Source organism: Xenopus tropicalis, chromosome 10 (genome assembly GCF_000004195.4).
Source record: "Xenopus tropicalis strain Nigerian chromosome 10, UCB_Xtro_10.0, whole genome shotgun sequence".
NCBI lineage: Eukaryota > Metazoa > Chordata > Amphibia > Anura > Pipidae > Xenopus > Xenopus tropicalis.
Window position 1 is genome coordinate 23,385,523 of NC_030686.2, and position 26,473 is coordinate 23,411,995.

Sequence of the window (26,473 nt, forward strand, 5' to 3'; positions counted from 1 at the left end):
TGCACAGTAATCTCAGTCACATTACCTAAACTTTCCCTCTCAGGCAGACCAATCTCCCTACCTTTTATACTGCCACACATGGCCACCTATTTCCTGTTCCTGACTCTTTTATTCACTTTTCCATTTTAACAACTAATATTATTGTAATAATATCCTTTTAAGGACTGGAGCCCAAAACTGCACTGCATACTCAAGGTGAGGCCTTACCTATAAAGAGGCAAAATTATGTTTTCATCCCTTGAGTCAATGCCTTTGAGACGGCACTTTATTAGTTTATTAGTTTATTTAGTAGCCACTGAATGACACTTCCTGGAATTAGACAACTTGTTATCTACAAAAATCCCCAGATCTTTCTCAATAAAGGATCCCCCCAAAACACTACCATTTAGTGTGTAACTTGCATTTATATTATTTCTACCAAAGTGCATAACTTTGCATTTTTCAACATTGATCCTAATTTTCTATTTTGCTGCCCAGTTTTCCAATTTTGTCAAATCGCTCTGCAAAGTGGCAGCATCCTGCATGGAACTTATATAGAACTTAGAATAGTTTTGCACAATTTAGTATCGTCAGCAAAAATAGAAACAGTACTTTCTATGCCCACCTCCAGGTCATTAATAAACAAGTTAAAAAGCAAAGGACCAAGGACTGAAGTCCTGCGGTACTCCACTAACAACACTGGTCTAATTAGAAAATATTTCATTTACCACCACTCTTTGTAATCTATCCTTCAGCCAGTTTTTTATTAATGAGTGTGCTTTCATACAAATCTCATACTGATCTAGTGTCATGTGACAACATCTGTTTTTGTTTAATGCAGAAGTGTCATTAAAGTTGAGACTTTTTGAAGGGTAAGAAGCAGCATGCAGTGTGTCTGTGTGCAGTTTTTCCTCTGTCTGAAAGAAAGAAAGCTCACATAAGATTGAACAACAAAATGACTAAATGTAGATATTGCTTTTTAGAGCAGAAAAGTTTTGACCATCTTCAAATATGGCATCCAGTCTTTGTAACTGTATCCTTGATTGTCTGCAGGAAATCTGTGCATGTCTCGGATACAAAATGAAGACTGGAAATTCTGCTGAATCGGAGACGGTTGTTTACGTTGTTAAGGACGAAAGAATAACAACAATAAGAATTTAAAAAAAACATTAAAAAAACAAAATAAAAATACTAAATGTAAATGCTAAAGTCAGTACTGCAAACTCCATTATGTCTTGAAAGAAGTACTCTTTTTTGGTAAACTGAATAGATTTTAGAGCAAATCCCTCCGTTTTATTGCCAGTCGTGGTATGACAGGAAGCCCCCAAAACGTCATTGCCAGTCGTGGTATGACAGGAAGCCCCCAAAACGTCATTGACAGTCGTGGTATGACAGGAAGCCGCCCAAACTTTACTGCACTTATCAAAAATAGAACCTTAGTGCTAAAGAAATTTGTTGGGAAGGGAGTTTTGTGGTTTAGTATTGCTATAAAATCTTGTTTGCTGGGATGAATTGTCTTGTGTTGGGCAATTAGGCTTCCTGTTGTCTATGTACTACTGTGCAAAATGTACTGATCTAATGCTGTTAAATACAAAGCAAATAAATTATTATAGTCCATATGATTAAAAAATGCAAAAATAGGTTCAATGCACGTCATTTCACTTTTAAATAAGTAATGTGATTTTATTGTCGGTTTTATCTATATGACAGTACTGTGGCGCTCACTGCTGTTTTAAAGTGCTGAGATTTTGAGTTTAATTCTTGCTAGGCACTACTATATATAGTTTGTATATTCTCCCTCTGTCTTCCCTGCATGGTCTGGTTTCCTTATACAGTCCTAACACTGTGCTATCTTAAGGTTAATTGACTTCTGATGAAGTGTGTGGTTGTGCTTGCTGTAAAGAAATTAAGTAAGCTCCACCGGGGCAGGGTTTGTTGGGAATACTGTAATATTCTTTGTCTACGTTTAAAAAAACGTAGACAAAAAAATGACAGCCAATGATGTAGCTTATGGATAACCGTCTACATATAATACATTCTGCCTCCCCGTGAAATTAATATTGGAGTACAATAGGAACACTATAATATGCTGGAAGATTTGGAAATGCTAATAATATAAAATGCTTGAGGATCAACTAGGCCTACATATTAATTGACATGAACAGAATATTCCTGGCTTTCTCGTAGCTTTGTACTGTGAATTAGCTTAAAGGAAAACTGTCATGGGAAAACATGTTTTTTTCAAAATGCATTAGTTAATAGAGCTTCTCCAGCAGAATCCTGCATTGTAATCCAATTTTCAAAAGCAGAAACAGATTTTTTTTTATTTTGAATTTTGAATTTTCACATGGGGCTAGCCATGTTCTCAATTTCCCAGGGTGCCACAGCCATGTGACCTGTGCTCTGGTAAACTTTAATCACACTTTATTGCTGAGCTGAAAGTTGGAGTGATATCACCCCCTGCCTTTTTCCCACAGCAGATGATCAGCAGAACAATGGGAAGGTATAAAGACTGCAGCTCCCTGACACCTCTATTGCTACAAGTGTTAGATATGGGAAATCCAAGTCCGGCTTGGGACTCCTCCATTTACATGGGAGAAGGAGAAACAATAAGCTATCTGAAAGCAGTTCTAATGTATATTGCTGGCTCGTTCTAAAAGCTCAGACTCAGGCACAATGCACTGAGATTGCTGCCTACACACCAATATTACAACTAAAAAAATGTTGTTGTTTAAGAATACAATTTTAAATAGTAGAGTTAATTATTCACTATGTAAACAGTGTATTGTAGAAACATATGTACACCATAAAAATCATGACAGAATCCCTTTAAATAAACTTGCACATCTTACTCACAAGGATTTTTCCTTTTCCATAGATGGGAAAGCAGGATATGCAATATAAGTGTCATCTGGCAAGAATTTCAGAATTGCCATGGCATCCTACTCTGCAACAAGGTGTCATCCATAACATACACTGAAGTCGACATTATCATTGACATGGGTCAGTGATTCTCTTGAGGCAGAATCTGTCAAATCAGAGAAATTAAGTACTGTCAGAAAATGTTTTTTTTCTGCTGATATTTATATTTATCACTTTAGGAGAAAATTCGGAATCGTTTTTTTTTCAGTTGTGATTTTGCATACTATTAAGCTGTCAATTTTGTTATTTAAGTTCAAATGAACAAATTTCTGGCTAGAAGGGGACACTACCTTAAATACAATTTTTTCTGCAAATATGTCTTAAACATTTTAGGTAATATGGGACTCAACACTTAATAGTAAATGACTGAGATTTTAATGATTGCTTAATGTTGAGCTTTGATAGAAAAGTATTTTGTGAAATATTGAGTGGAAACTCTCCCCATATACGGGGTTAAGTGGAATGTTCTTCAGTTTTTATATGGAACATATGTAACATTTTGTGCATTCCTGAGAGCTGTATTCCATTTTAATAAGGGGGCACTAAAGCTACATTATTTGTATTGTACTTACATTTTTGTATTGAGATGATTCAAAAATTATTTTTGCTCACTGTGGTAAATGCTTATTTAATATTAAACGACAAGTGGAAGCATGTAAGTGGGAACTGGAAAAAGGAGTACTTGGGATACCTAGGAGGCTGAGGTAATATGGCAGAGGCCTGGAAGCAGAGAACTACCCCAGGCTGGTGTGGAGGCTTCATAAGAGGAACACTGCATCAGTGTGAGGATTGTGCAGAATCTGCTGAAGTAGTGTTTATTGTATAACTAAGACCCTTGGATAGGCAACCAGTGCCCTGGTCAGTAAACTTTCTCTCTACAAGAAGCTGCTCAATAAAAGTGTGCTCTAGTTCATTGCATCACTGTGTATCATGTCTGTGTCTTACAGTAAAGGACGTCCATGTTCATCTCACTGTAATAGGGACAATCAAATTAGCGCTGGTCAGTTACTAAGGCTTTCCTTATCCTCATATAAGGCTTTTTAACTGAACAGTATCCACTATGTATAAGGTTTGATGTTGACTTAGGTAATGAGGTTTTTCTACCCTGTATAGAATGTTTTTTGTGTAAAATTGTGTAAAAGTCAGCAATGATTGTTAAACATTATATTTTTACTTGGATAGAGAACTGACTGAAGGATAGATTACAGAGAGTGGGGGTAAATGGAATATTTTCTAATTGGACCAGTGTTGTTAGCAGAGCACCACAGGTCTGTCCTTGGTCCTTTGCTTTTTAACTTAATGACCTGTGCAAAACTATAAGTTACATGAAGAATGGTGCCACTAGTGAGGTTCAATGTTGAAAATACAAAGTTATGCACTTTTGTAGAAATAATAAAAATGCGAGTTACACACTAAATGGTGTTAGGGGTTTCCTTTATTGAGAAGGATCTGGGGATCCAGACTGTCAAAGTTGGGGTTGTTTTCTCTGGAAAAATGCAAGGGGACACGATTACTCTGTACGAGTATATTAAAGGGGATTATAGACAGATAGGAGATATTCTTTTTTCCCATAAAACTAATTAGCACACTAGAGGCCCCCACTTTTTATATATTATTTATTATATTACAATGAGGGCAGTGAGGTTGGGGAATGCCCTTCCGTGTGATGTTGTGATGGCAGATTCTGTTAATGCCTTTAAGAAGGGTTTGGATGATTTCTTTAGCAAGCATAGTATCCAAGGCTATTGTGATACTAAAATCTACAATTAGTATTGATGTTAGTATATATATAGTTTATGTATGTGAGTGCATAAATAGGTCGGTATGGGTGTATGCGTGTACGCTGGGGTGCACATCCTAGCACTAAAATAGGGAGGAGATTAATGTTTCTGTTACAAATTTCCTACCCTTTACAAGCTGATGACCACCATCTCTAGTTAGTCAAGGTATTTTCCCTACCCCATTCAAATCAGCATTTGACCAAAATGATCTCTATATGCCCATATCATTATTATCACTGCCACTTAATATGAACACAACTGTTGTCCTAGATTATTGCTTTACCAAAGCAAAAACCTTCTTATTGTTTTATACAATGGACAATGATTGGAGAGGGCTATTGCCTCCCTGAAAAAACTTTATTTTGTTATATAATAATGTCCACTTGTACCCAGTAGAGTTTAATATGATTTTCTTTTTGTTGCCAGATTTAAAGTTCCTGCACAGAGACCAACAATGGTTCAAGCTAATTGCTTATAGTAAGGATGTACAAAGGTATGCATATGCTTGTTAGGTGAATTCAACTATAGGGTGTCCTGTGTATCTAGTACAGGTATGGGACCTGTTATCCAGAATGCTCAGGACCTGGGGGTTTCCAGATAAGGGATCTTTTTGTAATTTGGATCTCCATAAGTGCACAAGTGTGATAAAAATCATTTAAATATTGAATAAAACCAATAGACTTGTTTTGCCTCCAATAACGATTAATTATATCTTAGTTGGGATCAAGTACAAGGTACTGTTTTATTATTACAGAGAAAAAGGAAATCATTTTATAAAATTAAAATGATTAGCTTATAATGGAGTCTGTTAGAGATGGCCTTTTCGTAATTCGGAACTTTCTGGATAATGGGTTTCCGGATAAGGGATCCCATACCTGTACTTACTTGGTTGTTCCACTTTTATCCATCTGAATGACTTAACACAATTATTTGAACTGGAGGACCTGCAGTATGTGGATTCTGGCAAATGCTGCCGTAAGATGCCATAGACAGTCACTATTTATTGGCCCTGTGGGAGCTATTTGGGCCTCTCTGAACTTGAAATGGTAATTCCTATTTTAAATCCCAGTCTGGGACTGTACCTAAGGATTCCACGTAGTCAGGAGTTTATTTCTAAAGGTTAGGTTTATAACTGCTTTGTCTGCTGATGCAGTGAAGGATTGAATATTTTAAAGGGGCCCTTTAAGAATGCAAATAGAAATATAAGGCAGCCTGTCTTTGGGAAAAAAACATTGAACCAATCATATAAATTATATGTTCTAGCACTAAGCTTGAGGCAGATTATATCAGTTGCAGAACAACATTCTTTGTGTGTCCTTATTAGAAATACATTCAAAATGTTATATTAGCCCTAATGCTCCATAATAAGTTTCTGGTTTGGACATTTTTGTCTGTTGGCATGTTAAGGTCGTACTTCAAAATGTTCTTCCTCTACAAGTTGTATTTTGTACACAGTATAGCTTTTAAAATTCTAATATTTATGTGAATATGAGATGCACTTGTATTACTACATTTTTTATTGCTTTGTTAGAGTAAACACTTTTGAAATAAGTTGCAAAACCTGTCATTTTAATTCATATAGAATACTGTACTGTAAATAATAATCCATTTTGTAAGTTGCGGTTATACTATATGTATGGGGTGCTAGTGAGGCGCAATCCAAGATGGCCACATTTTGAGGTCACTTCTCATCTGCATGGCCCTAATTTGTCTTAGCAATCACTCTACAGCTGCCAAAAGTGGGAACGAGATTGTAGCATCAGTTATTTGAACCCTATCCTATTTATGGCAAAACGATTGAGCTTGCCACACTGATTCGACCGAAGAGGAACATCACAGCTTTATTAACAGGGCTTCAGACGTCAACTAATCCAGACTATTATAGCTTCATGCAACCCAGGCTATAATGGCTGCATGCAACTCCTGTTACTTCATGATCCCTTCCCTTTCTCTTTTTTTTCTTTGTGTGTGCTAGGCACTATATATACTAAAATAATATATAACGTAAACTTGCCCACAATAAACACCACTTGGATTGGCCAACACATTCCGGCCAGAGAAAGCTCATAGGTAGACAACGTCTTTACACACATTCGAATAAACCAGGCAAACTACTTGCCAGGAGATTAAACAATAGGCTGCAATTCACCCCTATTACAACCATCCCTTATGGCAAATTTACACAAACCCCCAGACAACCCCCCCCTGGGTGCCAGGGTTCGACATGTGGTTGATCAAAATAACAAATTATTGGGTGGGGCTGGGCATGACCCATCTGTCTGGAAAACCCTAGAAACCGAGCATTCTGGATAATAGATCCCATACCTGTATCAATATTTCCTGAAAAACCTCTCTTGCATATCTACATGTACCTGCCAACAGTTATATAAAAAATGTGATGTCATGTTTATGGGAAATTGAGATCCCAAAAAGATTCCAACCAGTCTTATTAATCTTATTAGTATTACATAATTTGTTTCTCCTACTATGCTCCACATTCACGTGTTCCAACATAATTATACAAGTTTTTCAACAAAACTACAATTTAGAAGAGAATGAGAGAGAGTTACATGTTTTGAATTATTTTAATCTTGAACTGGTGAATCCAGAAGTACTAGTTGTTCTTTTTGTAGTTACAAATGAAACAAAAATTTGATTAAAAATTCACAATGTATTTGACTGCTGAACGTTGTTAAATTGGTCCCCTTGTTTTTATGAAAATATTCATATATCGCTGCTCATATATACAATGGTGTAAAATGGCATTAGAAGACACAGTTATGACTGAGGTGCTTTGTAAGATAGAGGGCCAGACTAATGCCATTATTGATGTGCATTTCAGTTAACATTGCTACATGTCTGAGATATCATAAATTTTGGTAAATGGGACAAGCCCATGTAAATGGAACTTTTCTAAGAGCCTTAAGGAATTTCTTCCCAGAATCCTGTTATGACTTATTTGCATACGTATGAGGCGGTCTCCTCAACCCTTTTAGCTTGTTCGTGAATCCCCACTTCTGGCTCTACCTAAGCTGATCAGAAAACCCTGCACTACACTGATGAGCCCCAAGAAGAGCGAAACCGGTCTGTAGTTGGGAATCTGATCAGCTATTATGCTGGCTTTTGCATTGAAAACCCAGCGGGTAAGCATTAGTCTACAGGATAAACCCATGTAAATGGGATTTTTCTAAGAGCCTTAAGGAATTTCTTCCCAGAATCCTGTTATGACTTATTTGCATACGTATGAGGCGGTCTCCTCAACCCTTTTAGCTTGGTCTCAAAGCCAAAAACCCTAAAGATTACATTTGGTAAACAATATAATTTAACTTTGCATTTTCTAAATCTGCTGTTTTCAACAAAAAATATATTAATCTGAATTTTAAAATCATCTTTGCACTGTCAACGCTGCCATTGCTTGATATAAGTGTAAACTATCATTAATGCTAAAAATTGCTGCTGTGTCAAAGGCTGAAAACACTGTAATTAGCAGCATACACAACTGTGATTGAAATAAAAAGCAGTCAAGAACAGAAAAGCGGAGCATTCCATAACCCTCCTTAGTTTCTAAACTGATACTGTAGTTTACATGGAATGAATAACTGAGAAACAAAAGATAATAGGCTCTTATGCTATATAAAGTTCTATTAACTGATAGCTGCCAGCGCCTTTGTTTTCAAGATATTTTTTCCCAGATACTAGCATGGGTTTGGAAATCGGAAATCGTAAATACCAGTAAAAGATCACTACTTCAAAGAAGGGTTGGTGTGTGGACTAAAGTAATTTCAGGTGCAACAAATATTGTATTATAATTCATATATCATATGTCATATATCAGTGGTTTTTTTAATAGAACAATTCAAACATCACTAAAGCTGAAGGGGCTGCAAATCTTACTTGTGTGCTAATGCTCACTCGGAATATAACTGAACAGAAATGAAAGTTTATAGTATCTTGTAGATAGTCTAAAGCAATTAGAATTTTCTTGAAAACGTTTCACCACTCATCCAGCAGCTTTATCATGACCTGGATGAAAGAGAATGTTCGTAGACAGAAAAGAAAGTTTGTTGTGCTTTATTTTATGCGCAAATGTTTTGCTTCCGTTCTGTGTACATTTAAATGTAATTACTGCTATATTAAGTCACCAGTATGTGTGTGTATGTGTGTATATACATATATATATATATATATAAAATAATCATCTGTGGCCAGCACACCCTTCAATGTTTCATCAAAATTTTTTTTATTGTAGATATATTGTTAAAACAATATATCTACAATAAAAAATTTTTCTATACAGACATAATTTTGGCTAGCACCCCGCAGAATATTGAGCCTTGGAGTGCGGACACCATTTGGATTGATATATATATATATAGCAAGACAGTGAGCCGCACACACCAGGACTTTGCAGAAAAATAACAAATTTATTTAAGAAAAGTGCTCGAAACGTTGGATTTCTATAAAAATAAATTTGTTATTTTTCTGCAAAGTCCTGGTGTGTGCGGCTCACTGTCTTGCTGTAAATTTTTTTGCTAGCACCCTGTGCATTTGAGCTTCAATAGGGTGTGCTCCATCTGGTCCTGTGTATATATATATATATATATATATATTTGTATATATTTAACAGGAGACACAAACCTCTTAGTGGACAGTAATATTAAAATTAATACCGCCCTGTACCATACAATTACACAGTTTACATAGTTTGTGTAGGCAGCCACTCCAGTGCATTGTACCTGATTCTGAGCTTCCAGAACGAGTCAGCACTTCACATTAGAAATGCTTTCAGATAAGTTATTGTTTCTCCTACTCCAGATAACTGGAAGAGTCATGAGCCAGACTTTTTTTACTATTGAGTGCTATTCTGATATCTGCCACTTTTAGCAATACAGATGTCAGGTAGCTGCTATGTATCTTGCTACCTTCCTATTGTCCTGCTGCTAAAGAAAACTCCAAAATGTTTTTTTAAATATGTAAATAGTAAAAAGAATGAAGCAAAAAGGGGTGGGTCCCTTATTATCACAGGGGGTCACTTTGTTGATGAGAACAGTGAAAAAGCAGATCTACACAACTGAGGAGCCAGCCAATTAAAGCTTCAATTTTAATAGACGCAATTCTAGTAATATAACTACTGAAGCATGGGTCACTCAGGAGAAAATTCAAAAGAGACTTGAACCTGTAAAGGTAAACAAAGGTCCACGATTGGATGTTTTTCTTCCCAGGGTTTTAAACAGGCTTAGCTCTGGGATTTCCAAACCACTTTACTCAATATTTCAGGATTCATTGAGGTCTGTCATGGTGCCGCTATTCAAAAGGGGATCCTGGTCTCGGCCTGAAAACTATAAACCTGTTAGTCTGACAGTGGTAGGAAACCGTTTGGAAGGGGTAATAAGGGATAGGGTACTTGAATACATTGCAAATCAGAAAACTTTAAGTTTGTGCCAGCATGGTTTTATGTGTAACAGATCTTGTCAGACTAATTTAATTGCCTTTTATTAGAAGGTGAGCAGGAACCTCAATGCTGGAATGGCAGTGAATGTCATCTACTTGAACTTTGCTAAAGCATTTGAGACAGTACCGCACAGAAAGTTAATGAAAAAATTCACGGTGAGGGCAGTGAGGTTGGGGAATGCCTTTCCAAGTGATGTTGTGATGGCAGATTCTGTTAATGCCAATAAGAGGGGCTTGGATGATTTCTTGAACAAGCATAGTATCCAAGGCTATTTTGAAACTAAAATCTACAGTTAGGGGCTGATTTACTAATCCACAAATCCGAATCCGAATTGGAAAAATTCCGATTGGAAACGAACATTTTGCGACTTTTTCGTATTTTTTGCGATTTTTCGGCGTCTTTACGATTTTTGCTTAAAAACGTGAGTTTTTCGGCGTCTTTACGATTTTTGCGTTAAAACGCGAGTTTTTCGTAGCCATTACGAAAGTTGCGCAAAGTCGTGATTTTTTCGTAGCGTTAACACTTGCATGCAAAGTCGCGCCTTTTTCGTAGCGTTAAAACTTAAAAGGCGTGACGTTTCGCGCAAGTTTTAACGCTACGAAAAAATCGCGACTTTGCGCAACTTTCGTAATGGCTACGAAAAACTCGCGTTTTTACGCAAAAATCGTAAAGACGCCGAAAAACTCGTGTTTTTACGCAAAAATCGTAAAGACGCCGAAAAACTCGTGTTTTTACGAAAAAATCGTAAAGACGCCGAAAAAATTGCAAAATTACCGATCATTACGAAAAAAACGCAATCGGACGCATTCGGCCCGTTCGTGGGTTAGTAAATGTGCCCCTTAGTATTGATGTTGGTATATATGGTGTATGTATGTGAGTGTATAAATAGGTCATTATAGGTTTGTGTGTGCTGGATTCACTTGGAAGTGTTGAACTTGATAGACTCTGGTATTTTTTCAACCCTAAGTAACTAGTCATATGGCTAGCCCCATGTGAAACTTAAATATTAAAAATCTGTTTGCGCTATTAAGAAACTGATTACAATGCAGGATTCTGCTGGAGAATAATACCTTTTTCCCATGACAGTATTCCTTTAATTATATCCAATGTGATCATACAATTGCAGAGATAAGTCATTTTACATTTAGTGGAGAAAGAAAATCCTGGGACCTGTATGTGAAATCCTACAGCCAAACCGAAAAATGCAAAATGTTTTTTTTTTAACAATAAGCTTGGCATTTGTGCTCACTACACTACTACTATGTCCAGGGCCGGATTTGTCTTTGGTGCGCCCCGAGGCCGCCCCTGTGGGAGTCCCCCATGCGCATGCGCGAACGCGCACCCCAGTGCGCATGCGCAAGCGCGCCCCCGGTGCGCATGCGCAAAGCGCCCCCAGTGCGCATGCGCAAAGCGCCAGCTCCCCATTGCGCATGCGCAAAGCGCCAGCGCATGCGCGAACGCTCTTTTTAACTCCCATACGGAGCAGTGGGGAGAGGTCCCGACTGCTCCGTATGGGAGCAAAATTAAAAAATGTTCTTGCGGCGGGGCGGCATGCCGCCCCTAAACTTCTACCGCCCTAGGCCCGGGCCTTTGTGGCCTCTCCACAAATCCGGGCCTGACTATGTCTACTATGGCAAAACCTTTACCCTCCTATACTATGTATACTACTACCCTACTGTGTCTCAGTATCAAGTTGAAACTCAGTTGGCGTATGACTGTATATAGGCAATATTATTTTCCATTTAACCATAAATCGCTAACAATTGAGATACCGGTAACTGAAACAATCATTTCACATGCAAGAGAATTTAACCAGTGCAAATGCTATTTACAACATATTGCTGTTATCCTAGATATGGGGATCAATTTCGCTTTATGATATTACACTGAAATCTAACATATAATGAATTGTATAATGACAGTTTTAGTTCCTTGAAAAGAAAAACAGTATGTAAAGCTTCCATCTCCAATTGAAGTAACAGAAATCATGTACACAAGCCAGGTGGGATCCTCATTGGAATATTAATTTGCTTTTAGTTGAGCCACTGGCACTGGAGAACTGGGGAAAATTGTTTTGTACAATATTGCGTTAAGCATACAACCTTGATGTTGCTGGGCTACAGCTACTAGAATGCTTAAACCATATGTTAGTGTATAATATGATCCAGCAAAATTTAAGTAAAATGTAGTTATGCAACATTGTTTACAACCACTTTAAATTCTGTATATGTGAACTTAATGGAAAAAGACTGCTTTTAAAGACAATTATGAATATGCCACCTCATTAAGAGCTGTCCTATTTATTAGCAAACCTATTAGCAAACCCTTTTTTTAGCCAACTGCAGGTAGAACCATAAAAACTCATTTGATTGGCTGCAATGGGTTAATAACTAGGTTCAGATTCGCCCAGTGTTTATAAATATTTAAAACTGTTTATAATAATTAAATCTGTTATAGCTACAAAATGAAGCTCTAAAAATATTAAAATATGGGTGCCCAGTACTTTTGTTAACATCATATATCGTGTATTTTGTTGTTAATTTGTTACATTAGGAAAACTAGGCTCTGTAATTGATTAACATTAAAGGAACAGTAACACTCAAAATTTTTAAGTTAAAAATCCATTCTATACCCCTCTAACAATACATCTACCCTGCTCAATATTTATTAATTCAAGTGCTTTATGGAAAAAGTTCACTACCTGCTGTCTCATTAAAAGGCGATAGGACATTTTGAACAGTGCCAGACCCTACGTGTGTGCCAGTTGCTGCAGCTCTAAGAAGAATGTTCTAGCCCTTTGTAAGCTCCAGGTTTCTTGTTTAACATTATTGCAAATTACATTCCGGGGGTGGGTGCCCGTTGGCAGCGTTTCTTCCTTATTGTTGTAAGTGCAGTGACCAGGTAAAGGAATGCGGGGTACTGACTTTGTGGATTTCAGGCAGACCTGGGTGCTACCCATCGTTGTTCACAGCACTTGCAGCAATAAATCACACTAAGGGGCTGATTCATCAAAGTACGAATTCGAATCATGATATAGGAAAAATTTGGATTAAATGCGATAATTTGTCGGAAATGTCACGAAAGTGCTAGCGAAAAAATCGTAAAAGTCATGATAATATCGTAATGGCATTCCGATACTGAAATTTTCGTATCTGAACAATTGTAAATGGCGAGAAAACCTTTCTGATTTTGATCCTTCTGTGTATGTTTTTGGAAGCCTCCCATAGGACTAAATGGCAATCTGCAGCGCAAAACTGGCCCAGGGAAAGTCACGATAACAAAGCTTTAACAAAAGCTTTAAGCGACAAATACGATTTTGTCACATAAATTGTTGTGCAAATTGTCACAAAGTACGAAAAAGTCGCAAAACAATACGCACAGTTCGAAAACTTGAAAAAAATTTTTTTTGTATTCGGACTCCACCGTAGTAAAAAGACAAGGGGCTAAAAAAAATCCTTCTTAGAGCGGTTGCAGCTGGCTTCCAGTTTAAGAGGGTGATGTTGGGAAGTGATGTGTAAGTGCGTGCATGTAGGGTCTGGCACAGTTCAGGTCTCCCTATCACCTTTTTGAGACAGCAGGAATTGAACTATTTAATGGTATTTTTACATTATCCACATTATCAGCTCTGGGAGGGTAATTTTAGATTTTTAAAAACGCCCACTAGTTTTATGTAAAATGTATGTAATTCATTATAAGATGGGGACATATTGATATCCAATTACAGGGAATCAGCGTTTTCGCTGCATGGAGTAAATGTAAGGTGAGTCAGAGAGGACAATATTCTTTTTGGAGATCATATTCAGTAGGCGCATTGAAACATCTGTTTCTTTCATTGTAATCTGGGAGATGTTGGATATATCTAGGATAATCTTAGCCTAGAATTGCTTCAGTAGGGGGCATGTATACCAAATATCTACATGGAGACCTCTCTCTAGCCCACATCTCCAACATAAATCTGAGATGTTAGTGTACATGATAAAATGGATTACTGGTTCTTTAATGCTAAATAATTAATGCTAAAGTTTCCCTAATGTAACTTTGTTTTAAATTAGAAATGAATAACAAAATACAAAAATTGAAACAAAATACAAAAATTGAAACAAAATACAAAAATTTAAACAAAATACAAAAACTGAACTGGTCCTTTAACACAGTAACAAAGAATAATTTTTAATACTTTATTTAAGTTCTCTGTGTCTTACCTGCATTCGAGTAATGTAGATAGGTTTGTTCATAATAATCCAGCTAGCTGTCTCATAACATGGTGGAATAGTCATTGATCCATCATAGGTAATGAAACTTGAGGTCTCTGGATAAATCTCTTCTATATTAAGCCCTTGTAGTAAATATGCATCATCTGAGGATATATCATGAAGAAAACATGTTAAATTAGGATATATCATAAAAAAATAGTAAAATTGTTGATAGCAGGATAATAATGAAGGCAAAGAATACCTGCAATTTAAATATAAACACATATAAAGCATTTTATCTCCATTCATCTGTATGGTAATGATTCAATAATTTTCTTAGGTAACATTCCCCTCTACACTTTCCCTTGGCCATTATACAAAGGCAGGCTTGAGGTTGGCTGTTATTAGAAAGTTTAACCTGATGGTACTTAGAAAGTAGGGAAAAAGGAATGGTTCACTTGATAACACGTCACTATGCTTTTTTATATTTGTTATATGTCTAATAGAACTAGAAAGTGGTGAATGTAAAAATATTTTTCTTTATTTCCCCTTAATTTTAAGAGACATTTGCCTTTACTTTTTGTTTTTCCTAGCCATTATGACTAAACATCCTGGAGTGTTATCTAAACTAGAAAAAACTCAGGCTGGCTGAAACTTCCTTATTACTATCTCTGGCTCTCCTGTTTAGTGATGAGCGAATCTGTCCCGTATAGCTTTGGCGAAAAATTCACAAAACGTCAGAGAAATCCACAAAACGGAAACACGTTTGTTGCGCAACTTTTTTTTTACGCCTTGACAGCGGGCAATTTGATGCTACCGCGCCTATTTTGATGTGGCCGCAACATTTTTTGACATGCAACAATTTTTTTCGCAAAACAATTCGCCAGAGCCGAAATGTGGAAATTTGCTGCGAATCCATGCCTGCCAAAAAAAATCATCATCACTACTCCTGGTGTATTTTAATGCCTTTTACTTGGGTAATAAATATAAAACAAGAGTTGCATATGGTTATGGTTAATTACTTTTTTCACTTTATCTTAAAGAAAAGATGTTCAACCAGAACCCCCCTCAATTCATATTTCAGCACTACAATCTTGAAAAGATAATTTTTGTGCTGAGTAAGAATCTGCATTTTAAATACTATTATTCATGCAATGTTCTGCATTACTAATCAACTTTTTTTCCTTAAAAAGTCCAAAGCTATTCAAAAAATGTAAGCACACCATTTATTGTATTTAACAGGCACTTTACTTGATAATATCACCATTGATTTAATACTAAGTATATTTTCCATAGTCTTTTCTAGCTGCAAAAAAATTACAAACAGTAGTGATCACTTTATATATTACTTGTCATTAAACACAGCTTATAGGGGACACTGTCACATTGAAAAATAAAGTCTTGAAGGTCACAGAGCTCATTTATTAAGATAGGACAGCATGAAAAGTCAGTTTAGTAACAGGTGCTAGTTAAAAGTGAGTTTACTATGCCCAACCCTAACTATAGTAAAAGCGAATGGAGGGTTCATATAGCTACTAGCCAGCACCTGTAGGGATGAACAAAGAAAGCACCACACTCCTCATTTATTCTACACTATCAAGAGCTTTTAATGCCTGGAATGCTGGAAGAATGATTTGTGCTTAAAAGTGATATATACCATTCACTTGCAAGTCTAGGTCTAGTGACCTCAGAGTTCCATAACATTCCACATGTCGGTACAGACAGCTGCCAAGCAAATTCAAGGAACAGGCTGAAGTTCAAACCAAGAGATCCACAAGAACAGGTCAAGGGCAGGCACATGAATTAGCTCATGAATTAGGTAAGGGGACACAAAGCCAGGCAGGGACTGAGGAACAAGAAATCAGATAGGGTTTCAGGAACAAGGAATTACTAGAACAGGTTGACAAGGTTCCAGTTTAATGACCAAGCCCCAATCAAAGGTGAGGGGTAAGCTTATAAAGGGACTTAATAATTAGCAGTACATGGGGCTAATGAGGTGGCGTAGGAAAGTAACCAGTACTAACAGCCTCCAGTGGCTCAGTTGGGTAATGCACCGACAGTCCAAAGAACAGTCCAGGGATTAAAACCAGACAGATCCTGACAGAAATTCTGTTACCATTTATATTTTACAATAGGAGCTACAACAATACACTATATAATGCTCTGTAATGCTTGGCTACATATTTTTTGAAAATCAGAATAAAATATAAAACTTTAACCAGTTACGATACTAAAATGTTTAAGAATTAACCATGGAAATATACACCTAAACCTGATAATTATTTATACTATCCATTAAATTAGACTGGGATTGCTTTGTCTGACAATTTGTAGAGAAAACCCAAATGCAAATTATACATAGATGGAGGCTGACACAGTGTGGATGTTGTCCGTAAAGTAAGCAATATCCTGTAGTAAATGATCAGCTTCTCTGAAGAGGCATAGTGAGGTTAGAGACATTGGGTGGTTGGTCTATCAAAGGTGGGGATTTATGAAGTTAGTGTTGATTTCTATACTGCTCAAGAACCTTCTGAATTGGCCAGTACTTGAACCAGTGTGTAACTGCAAAAAAATCTTGCTTCTACAATGAACCATGAAGTCATACATGAAATGTCTGTATAAGTAATTAAAATGAATTAACATAACGTCTGTTCATATACCAAGAAATGTTCAGCAATCTTTGTAAATACGTAACTACAAACTAATAACAGGAATCTATGCCAGAGGGTGCCCCTGCTAAGATCACACTGCCTATGTGTTATAAAACCTGTAACTTGTTGGATGGACTGTCTCTCACTTCTTTTTATTTTTGCACTGGTTTTCTTAGTTTTATAAATTACCAGCAACTGAGATGGAACAGGTTTTTAAATATTTTTCACATAATTTTGAAATTTTACATGCATTTTTTTAACAGAATATTAATAAAGATACATACATAATATTTCTCTTATACTAAAGGCAAAATGAAAACATTTGAAAAATACTTTCTTACTTATAAGATAAAATATTGTAGTGTGCCTTTACTGGTCATTAAGAACTAATAGCTAGTTTTATGCATGGGTTTATAAATTAATGATTTCTTTTATTATTAGAATAATCCAAGTATATTACGTAGTTTTTTATGTCTCAATTTCCCCAATGTCACCAAATCTAAATTTAATGATGGCAAAGGTTCCTCATATACAACCAATTATCTTCCAGTGAAGGAACATCCCCCCCAATCCAAAACAAGGAAATAGATTTAGCAGCTGCTGCCATCGCCAGATAAAAATAATTTCCAAATTAGGTACCAACATTTGTTAACTTTAATCTGAAATCGATAATTGTGTTATTAAGACCAACAGTTATCATATTCTAACAAATGTATTGAACTGAATATTCAGACGTTTTCAAGTTGATATGTAAATGTATATATATATACGAAAATATTCTCAAGATTGGTATATATAAAAAAAAACAAAACACAAAAAGATGCCCAGAGAAACCCAGGCAAGTAAAAACTGGTGAGGTTCAATAAAAGTCAATGGGAATTGTCTCAAACATCTTTATTTATTTTCTCAGTTTATTTAAACATGCAAGTTTTTTAGCCTCACTGAAAAGAAAGGAACAATGAGACTCTTGTCAGCATGTGCCGTAGGAACATTTTGTCACTTTTTTTCTTAAATAAGCTAGCTTTCGAGAAGAAAAGTTTTGTTGCAGTTATTTTTTTCACATCTGCTTTTTTCATTAACTCAAATTTTGATAAATCTGCCCCTGTAGAGTAAACTTGCAGATGTTCCACCCCACATCCTAGCACCTTTCTCAAACCAATAACATATTTGTATTCAACTGAAGAAGCTGCTCAGATGAGTAGTGAAATATTTTCAAGATTACTAAACATCTCCAATTGCTTTACACTTATCATTAATAGATGCTGTATATTAATAAATAAATCCTTCATAGATAAGTTACATTTCTTTTCCTTCATATAACAAAGAATCTCAATGATATCTACTGTACATTTCTTCCCTGTCATGTAATAAAGAATCTCAATTATATCTAGCTCACTTTAGTTAGTAATAAGAAGTAATGAGAAATTGCTTGGCCACCGAGAATTGATTGAAGTTCTTGGAAATACTTTGCATTATGTTTGCTGTTGAAAGCTCTCCTTATACTTGGAAAAGATTATTTGAAGTATTTGTTATAATTTACAGGTTTTCTGATAGAAATATCAATTTTTGTACTCAATAAAAGCTATTAAACCAAATACACTAGTTAGTTGTTGTTAAATCAGTGTAATTGGGCAGGCAACATAAGGTTTGATTCCCTATATAGGTCGGAAACCTCACTGCACAGGCAATCTCTTGCTGGGTTGTGAACAGCCTAAACAGATTTCATGCTGTGCTGGCCTCTGAATAGAGTGTTTACTCCAGTCGGGCACTGCCACCAACTATGATAAAACATCCCCTGTACAAAATACTATAAGCTGATTATTGTACAGAAAGTATTGGGTACATGTTGCATTACTGCTAATCAGCATTTTGCATTAGGAACCAATATATTTTTGTACAGGAGGCTTGCTATAACCAAAATATTTGCTGTGGTGCAAGAAAATGAACTTTTCTTCACAGATAATTAAACCCTCTTCTTGTGACCCTGCAACACTCCTCATATTACTACAAGAATTGTCACAGGCAAACATATGCATTCATCTGCTTTCTCCAAAGAAAGCCAGGGACCCCAAAATGGGGGAAGACCAGTACATGCAGCATTCTCCAAATTTGCAACATGAAGCAGACTTTTGCTCCCCAAATCTTGGAGGACATCAACTGAGATTTTGCCTACTGAAAGGGACCTTGTTTACGTAACTTACAGCCAAATATAGACTAATGGCCACCTGGACATTACCCAAACATTATTGCTGGGGGTAATTGGGAGCCTGGTTGGGGAGCATACTTGGGCTTGACATGATTGCTTTGCTCATGCTTCCGCCCTGGTAATAAGATTAACATTAGTGATGAGCAAATTTTTTCAGCAGGCATGGATTTGCAGCGAATTTCCGCATTTCTCCATTTGTTTTGCGAAACTTCTGTGAAAATTCGGTGGGGAAAAATTTGTCATGCGTGAAAAAATGTTGCTGTGTGTCAAATTGGGCGTGGTCACATAAAAAAAGGGTGAGGCAACAAAAAAGATACGGGCGACAAAAAAATCACGTTACAAATGCATTTCACAAATTTTTCGCCTTTTTGCAAATTTTATGGCGAAGTGAAACGGGACAGATTCGCTCATCACTAATTAACATAATCTTAGTAGAAAGTTTACATACGCAAAATCAAGGGGCTGATTTACTAATCCACGAATGGTCTGATGGCGTCCGAATGCTTTTTTTCGTAATGATCGGTATTATGCGATTTTTTCGGGAATTGTCGCGACTTTTTCGTAGCCATTACGATTGTTTTGCAAAATGTCGCGACTTTTTCGTAGCGCTACGACTTGTGCGAAAAGTCGTGATTTGCGATTTTTTCGTAGCCGTTACAACTTTTTCGTAAATTGTCGCAACTTTTTCGTAACCATTACGACTTGCGTGAAAAGTCGCGACTTTTTCGAAGCCATTACGATTTGCTCGTATCTTGTCGCGACTTTTTCGTATTGAGTGTTCGTAAGCGGCGGGCAAAACTTTCAGACTTAGCATGATTTTGGAAGCTTCCCATAGGACTCAATGGCACTCTGCAGCTCCAACCTGGCCCAAGAAAAGTCACCATACTGAAGCTTGAATGAATCCGAAACTTTCGTACTCTGCGCGAAAGCTGCGAAAAAATCACGACTTTTCGCACAAGTCGTAGCGCTACGAAAAAGTCGCGACATTTTGCAAAACAATCGTAATGGCTACGAAACTTTCGTACTCGGCGCGAAAGCTGCGAAAAAATCACGACTTTTCGCACAAGTCGTAGCGCTACGAAAAAGTCGCGACATTTTGCAAAACAATCGTAATGGCTACGAAAAAGTCGCGACAATTTTTCGTAGCCATTACGATTGTTTTGCAAAATGTCGCGACTTTTTCGTAGCGCTACGACTTGTGCGAAAAGTCGTGATTTTTTCGCAGCTTTCGCGCAGAGTACGAAAGTTTCGTAGCCATTACGATTGTTTTGCAAAATGTCGCGACTTTTTCGTAGCGCTACGACTTGTGCGAAAAGTCGTGATTTTTTCGCAGCTTTCGCGCAGAGTACGAAAGTTTCGGATTCATTCAAGCTTCAGTATGGTGACTTTTCTTGGGCCAGGTTGGAGCTGCAGAGTGCCATTGAGTCCTATGGGAAGCTTCCAAAATCATGCTAAGTCTGAAAGTTTTGCCCGCCGCTTACGAACACTCAATACGAAAAAGTCGCGACAAGATACGAGCAAATCGTAATGGCTTCGAAAAAGTCGCGACTTTTCACGCAAGTCGTAATGGTTACGAAAAAGTTGCGACAATTTACGAAAAAGTTGTAACGGCTACGAAAAAATCGCAAGATGTTCGTTTTCCAGTCGGAATTTTTCCAATTCGGATTCGGATTTGTGGGTTAGTAAATCAGCCCCCAAGTGTTTGGAGCTTCTAGGAACACCAAAGACCAACATAATTACAGAAAGTAAAGCTATTTAAATCATCTTGATTTGAGACTCCTATTCATTTATACCTTCCCTTATTATTTGAAGAAAAAAAGGGTGACCAACAAGAAGGAACTCAAGGGTGAAATTGCATAAAATGATGTGCATAATTTAACCTAAAGCTTGATGTGCATCTGTGAATATTAATGATGTTTAGCCACAGTAACGAATAAATCCTTCAACTGAAAATACACCATAATCATAAGTCTACTTCTTTATTGATTATTCTACAGAGGGAACCTTTCATCGTTGTATTGTGTTTATTGATATGAATGGTAACAACAGCAATTAGTTTGACGAGCTAACCTTCAATCATTTTTATAATACAGTGATCTGTAATGGCCATATTAGTATAAAAAGAGTAAAGTTATAGGATCTATTATCTGGAATGCTTGGGACCTGGGGTTTTGTGGAAGTTATTGTTCCATAATCTGGATCACTATACCGTAGGTCTGCTATAAATCATTTAAACATTAAATAAACCCAATAGGATTGTTTTGCCATCAATATGGATTTATGTAGCTTAGTTAGAATCAAATACAAGGTGCTGTTTTATTATGACATATTACAGTAAAAAAGGAAATCTATATATATTAGGTGAAAATGATAGCGTTTTCTAAATCCAGGTACATTATATAAGGCTGTAACTTAGCCCCAGAGGATTTAGTTGGAGGCATTCCAAATATTGTCTTACACTGTTAACAAGAAGAAGGAAGATCATTTTCAGGTGTCACAATATATTATATTTTCATGCCTTAATTTTACTCCTGGTAAAAGGAGAAAAATGTAGCTCAGTGCTTCATATAGTTACAACTGGGTCTTGAAGCATTATTTTCAATGGCTGAAAATGAAAACAATAAAAGGTTGTTCAAAAGAAAGAGTTCACTTTAGAAAGTTCCTTCTGCCGATTCAATCACAATTCCTCAAAGCTGGATCCTCAAAATATTATACAAAACAGATCAGCGCCATAGGCTACAAAGGAAAAAGAAAAAACAACCATCTAGTGTATTAAAAACAAATTATTTTGACACCCTTGTGTTTTACTTAGAATTTAAGCAGTGATGTGAAAAAAAAAAGTTTTTTCCAAAGTACCAGTTTCTTCAAGTTATATATTGTGCTAGAAGTAGGTTTTTATATGCATGTAACAGAATGGCTTCTCATATAACCTGTGTGTCTGGTAATAGGGATGCAAAAGAGGCTTAAAAAGAGTGAGCAGGGGCAGGGAGAGTGCCTCTGAGGAAGCTGGTCACAGTGAAACGCGTCAGGCAACGTCACATCCAGTCCTGAGCATGGTGGAACGCTAACTTACTCAAGGCAACTTTTATTTTATTATCAGAGGAACCTATGTAAGTGCATTACTTTTAATAAATTGTATTACACTATGGGCACTGCCCCTGCTTCTTAATTACAGAAAAGAAAATTGAAAGTTATATGAGGAGCCATTCTGTTACATGCATATAAAAACCTACTTCTAGTAGGTTGCTATCCACTGGGGAATGGGAAATTGGCATGATTTTTTTTTAAAAGGAACACTGCTTAAATTCTAAGTAAAGCACAAGGGTGTCAAAATAATTTTTTTTAATACACTAGATGGTTGTTTTTTCTTATTCCTTTGTAGCCTATTGCGCTGATCTGTGTCGTATACTATTTTGAAAATGAAAACAACCAACAGTTGTCTTGTGTAAATGACAACAATTATTTTGATTATTACAATACTGGTGGTTGATGGGTGGTTGTAAAGCAAGACCACCCTAGTTACACACCCCAAGTCAACTTTATAATCAAGAGGTTTCCACATGTTCTAACAGTTATTAGGGCCCTGATTATTTAGGTGGCAGAAAGCCACTTCCAGGAAAGGTCTGGAGTGGTTTGGTTCCAAAATGTTTCCTAGCTTTGCTTTTACCCACCAACCTGGCTATATTGATACCATTTATGAATGTCAGGGGGATGTGCTACTCACATAAAAAAGTACTGATGTGGTAACTGTTATAGTACCAAGTGTCACAATGTGATTCTGTTTTATTTAAATAATTGAACGTTTAGTAAAATACTGTAACATACTGTGGACATATTGTATATATATACATTTGTTCTGGGTTTTTAAATCTTGTTAAATTTAAAGTCTAATAGGCTATGTTATACTGTAAAGTTGACAGCACAGTATTTACATTATCTTATAATGATCTGACTTTAGACATGTTACTATGGTTACAGCTGTGCAGCAGATATGTATATATATATCTTGCTAAGTATATCACATTTTCTGAGCTACTGTCTTTCTGAAACTGTCATAGCACCAGTCTGCACAGCACAACAAATACAGGTATCGGACCCCATATCAGGAAACCCATTATCCAGAAAGTTCCGAATTACAGAAAGGCCATAGACTCCATTTTAATCAAATAATTCACATTTTTAAAAATGATTAACTTTTTCACTGTAATAATAAAACAGTGCCTTGTACCCAACTAAGATATAATTAATCCTTATTGGTGGCAGAACAGTCCTATTGGGTTTATTTAATGGTTAAATGATTCCCTTTTCTCTGTAATAATAAAACAGTACCTGTACATGATCCCAACTAAGATATAATTAATCCTTATTGGAAGCAAAACAATCCTATTGGGTTTAATTACGGTTTAAATAATGTTTTTAGCAGACTTTAGGTAGGAGATCTGAGTTACGGAAAGACCCCTTATCTGGAAAGCCCCAGGTCCCGAGCATTCTGGATAATGGGTTCCATACCTGTACTGTGTTTAGCACTCAAAGATTTCTCCTCAACTAGAATCTCAGTTTCTATGTAACGTATAAAGAAAAGGCTGCTTACTTTTATATGTTATTCTTGTGATGGTATCTCTGTTTAGCATACGGTTTAGGAAAAGATTCGATGAATCTGTTACCTAGAGAAAAAAATAAAAACAAATGCAAATAAACATCCACTTTAATTTCCCTTTTTTTTTTATATATCTAAGAATATTAAGAGCAGAGTGAATAATAGTATATGTGTTGCAGTTTTTTTGCATGTTCTGTCTTGCACAATAAGGGGGGATTTATCAAAATTTGAGTTTAGAGCTAAATACATAAAAACTCATCCACATTCTATTCATTTCTATGGGATTTTTAGAAGCTTAGTTATCAATTGGTGAAGTATAACATTCACCTATTGATAAATACATTCCTAAAAATCCCATACATCCCATACATAGAAAGTGGCTACGTTTTTATGTCTGAAGCTCTAAACTCACATTTTCATAAATCTACCCCTTCTCCACTATCACCCCCCTCTCACTATCCTGCAGTGCAGAAAAGTCCATGTCATTAAGTAACAAAAAACTGCCAAAGTCTTCAATCTAACGCAATCTGCATTTGTTTGTGGAATGTAAAAAGTGGCAAAACTTTAATAAGACCATCCAAAGCTTTACCCAGAACAACCCTCTAAGACTTCAGGGTGCAAGTAATATGCATGCTAACAAATGCATAATCAAGAGTATCTTGAATATTCTCCTTCATAGCTTGAGTCTCAGCTGGAGACAGGGGATATTTACAACATCTAGGGGGGCATGGATCCTGGAAGAAGATCGATGAGGCAGTCATAAGGGTGATGAGGAAGAAGAGTTTCAGCAGACTTCTTGCAAAATACATCTGAAAAGTCTTTATATGCATAGGACAGGGCTTTAACTTATGAATACAGTAAGAAGGCAGACAATTCTTAATACAGTAGGAACTGGTGGTGGACAGGAGGTGGACAGGATTATGCAAGTAAGGCCAAGGCAAACCCAATACCTTGGAGCAGAAGGTCTATGAATAATCGCCAAAACCTGCAAGGGGATAGACATGGGAGAAAGGGAAATACCAAGATGCTAGGCAAAGGCAGTTATTGGCAGAATAAGCCTTGCCACCACAGACTAGCACAAACCAGCAGAATGCCTCCAAAGTTTCTCTTGTTCAGAGAAATGTGCCCTTTCAATCTGCATAGGTTACTCTGAAGGAACTCTGAAGTAGAGATCTTTGAAATAATGGAGCCAGGAGGGGTTGGAACCTCTCTTCATGTTCTTTTGTCCACTTGACGTTTCCTAGGGTGGGTGTCAATAGTGATACTGAGAGCAATCACATCATCTAGCTGTTGAGAAAGCTCTCTGGAGACTAAGTCATCTTTTAAACTTGTTAGACAATCCCTGCCAATAAGTGGCCATGTTAGGCCATCATTGTTCCAGGCAGTCTCTGCAGCCAGAGTATGGAATTCTATAGCATACTGGCTAGCACTGCAGTTTCCCTGGCGGATCTGCATGAGATGTGAAGATTGCAGCAGCTATACAGCCAAGTTCGGAAGCTGTGGAGGAAGGCTTTGGCATCACTGATGAGACGAGAATTCTTTTGCCAGAGAGGAGATACCTATTCCAGCACTTCAGCATGGAGAAAACATATCCCACCTTAACTCGTTTGGAAGCATAATGAGATGGCTGCAGTTTGAATTGTATGAGGCACTGGTTCACAAAGCCCCTACAGGCCTTAAGATTCTCGTAGCGTGAAGGTGGCAGAATGAAGGGTTCCTTGGCCATAGTCATAATATTTTGAGAAGCTGCTGTGGCCGGGGGACTTCCAGACACCAAAGGAGTTATAGGCATCCTTGAAATAAGGCCCCCCAGGACTATGTGAACCTGCTAAGCGTCATAAGCCTCCATGCGAGTACCCATGTTGCTTAAGGTTTTTCCCAGATCAGTAGGGTCCATGGCTTGAATATACTGTCAGGGCCTGGCTTCTGTCATGTTTGTAGTTAGGACCAAGAAGGAAGCTAGAGTTCAGGTAACAGAAACTGTTTTTATCTGTGTGTAGGGACCCATAGGTTTAATATGCTCCTATGGCTTTAAACATTACCATTTCCTATTTCTCCTTGTTACTGGGCAAGGACCCATGTATCTAGTTTGATATTTGCATCTTGTGCATTATTGGTTAATAAGTAGACCACTGCCTTTGCACTCTAATATAGTGTTCTTTTGTGGCATCTGTTGACTCAGGTGGAAGTTTCACTGAGCCTGGGATCAACAGGGGCCCAGTAAAGCCATATACCTTAGAGAACCATCTAAACTCTAGTGAAGTCGGGGAATAGGGACCCCATGAATGATTAGCAAGAGCAGGATAACGCCTTCCATAGGACTTTCTAGGAAAGTGAGATAGTTAGTTTAGTTAGAAAGAGTAGTTTCTGGCTCCAAACAGGGGAGATTAGCTGGAAGTATTATCCTCTACAGGCACTGTTGCCTTAGTGTAGGGCCGCTGTTAGGACACAGGTATCAACCACTGTCAGCTGTTTGGAATCCGTGACCACTAAGCTACACATCCTAAGGATACAAGATACTTACATGCTGTTTGGCTGTTTTTACCTTGCCCACCGATGCCTTTCTACTGGTTGTGCATTTACCTGCCTTTGCACACAGCCTAAGTGAGTTGTAGTAGCACTACATCTCCTTGATCTTTCCACATAGCGAAAGCCTATCTTGTGTGTTAGAGTCCTATGTACCCCATGCTCT

At 37.1% G+C, this 26,473-nt stretch overlaps 1 protein-coding gene across 1 annotated transcript in view; it reads right to left on the reverse strand.

The window, feature by feature from the left end:
- The window catches only part of ca10 (carbonic anhydrase X), a 156,898-nt gene that overhangs the window by 16,689 nt on the left and 113,736 nt on the right, over positions 1-26,473 (reverse strand). The window contains exons 6-7 of the mRNA XM_031894778.1: positions 23,776-23,848; positions 14,337-14,491 (exon numbers count right to left, since the gene is read on the reverse strand). Of these exons, the coding sequence (XP_031750638.1) occupies positions 14,337-14,491; positions 23,776-23,848 (228 nt within the window). The remainder of the gene's footprint in view (positions 1-14,336; positions 14,492-23,775; positions 23,849-26,473) is intronic.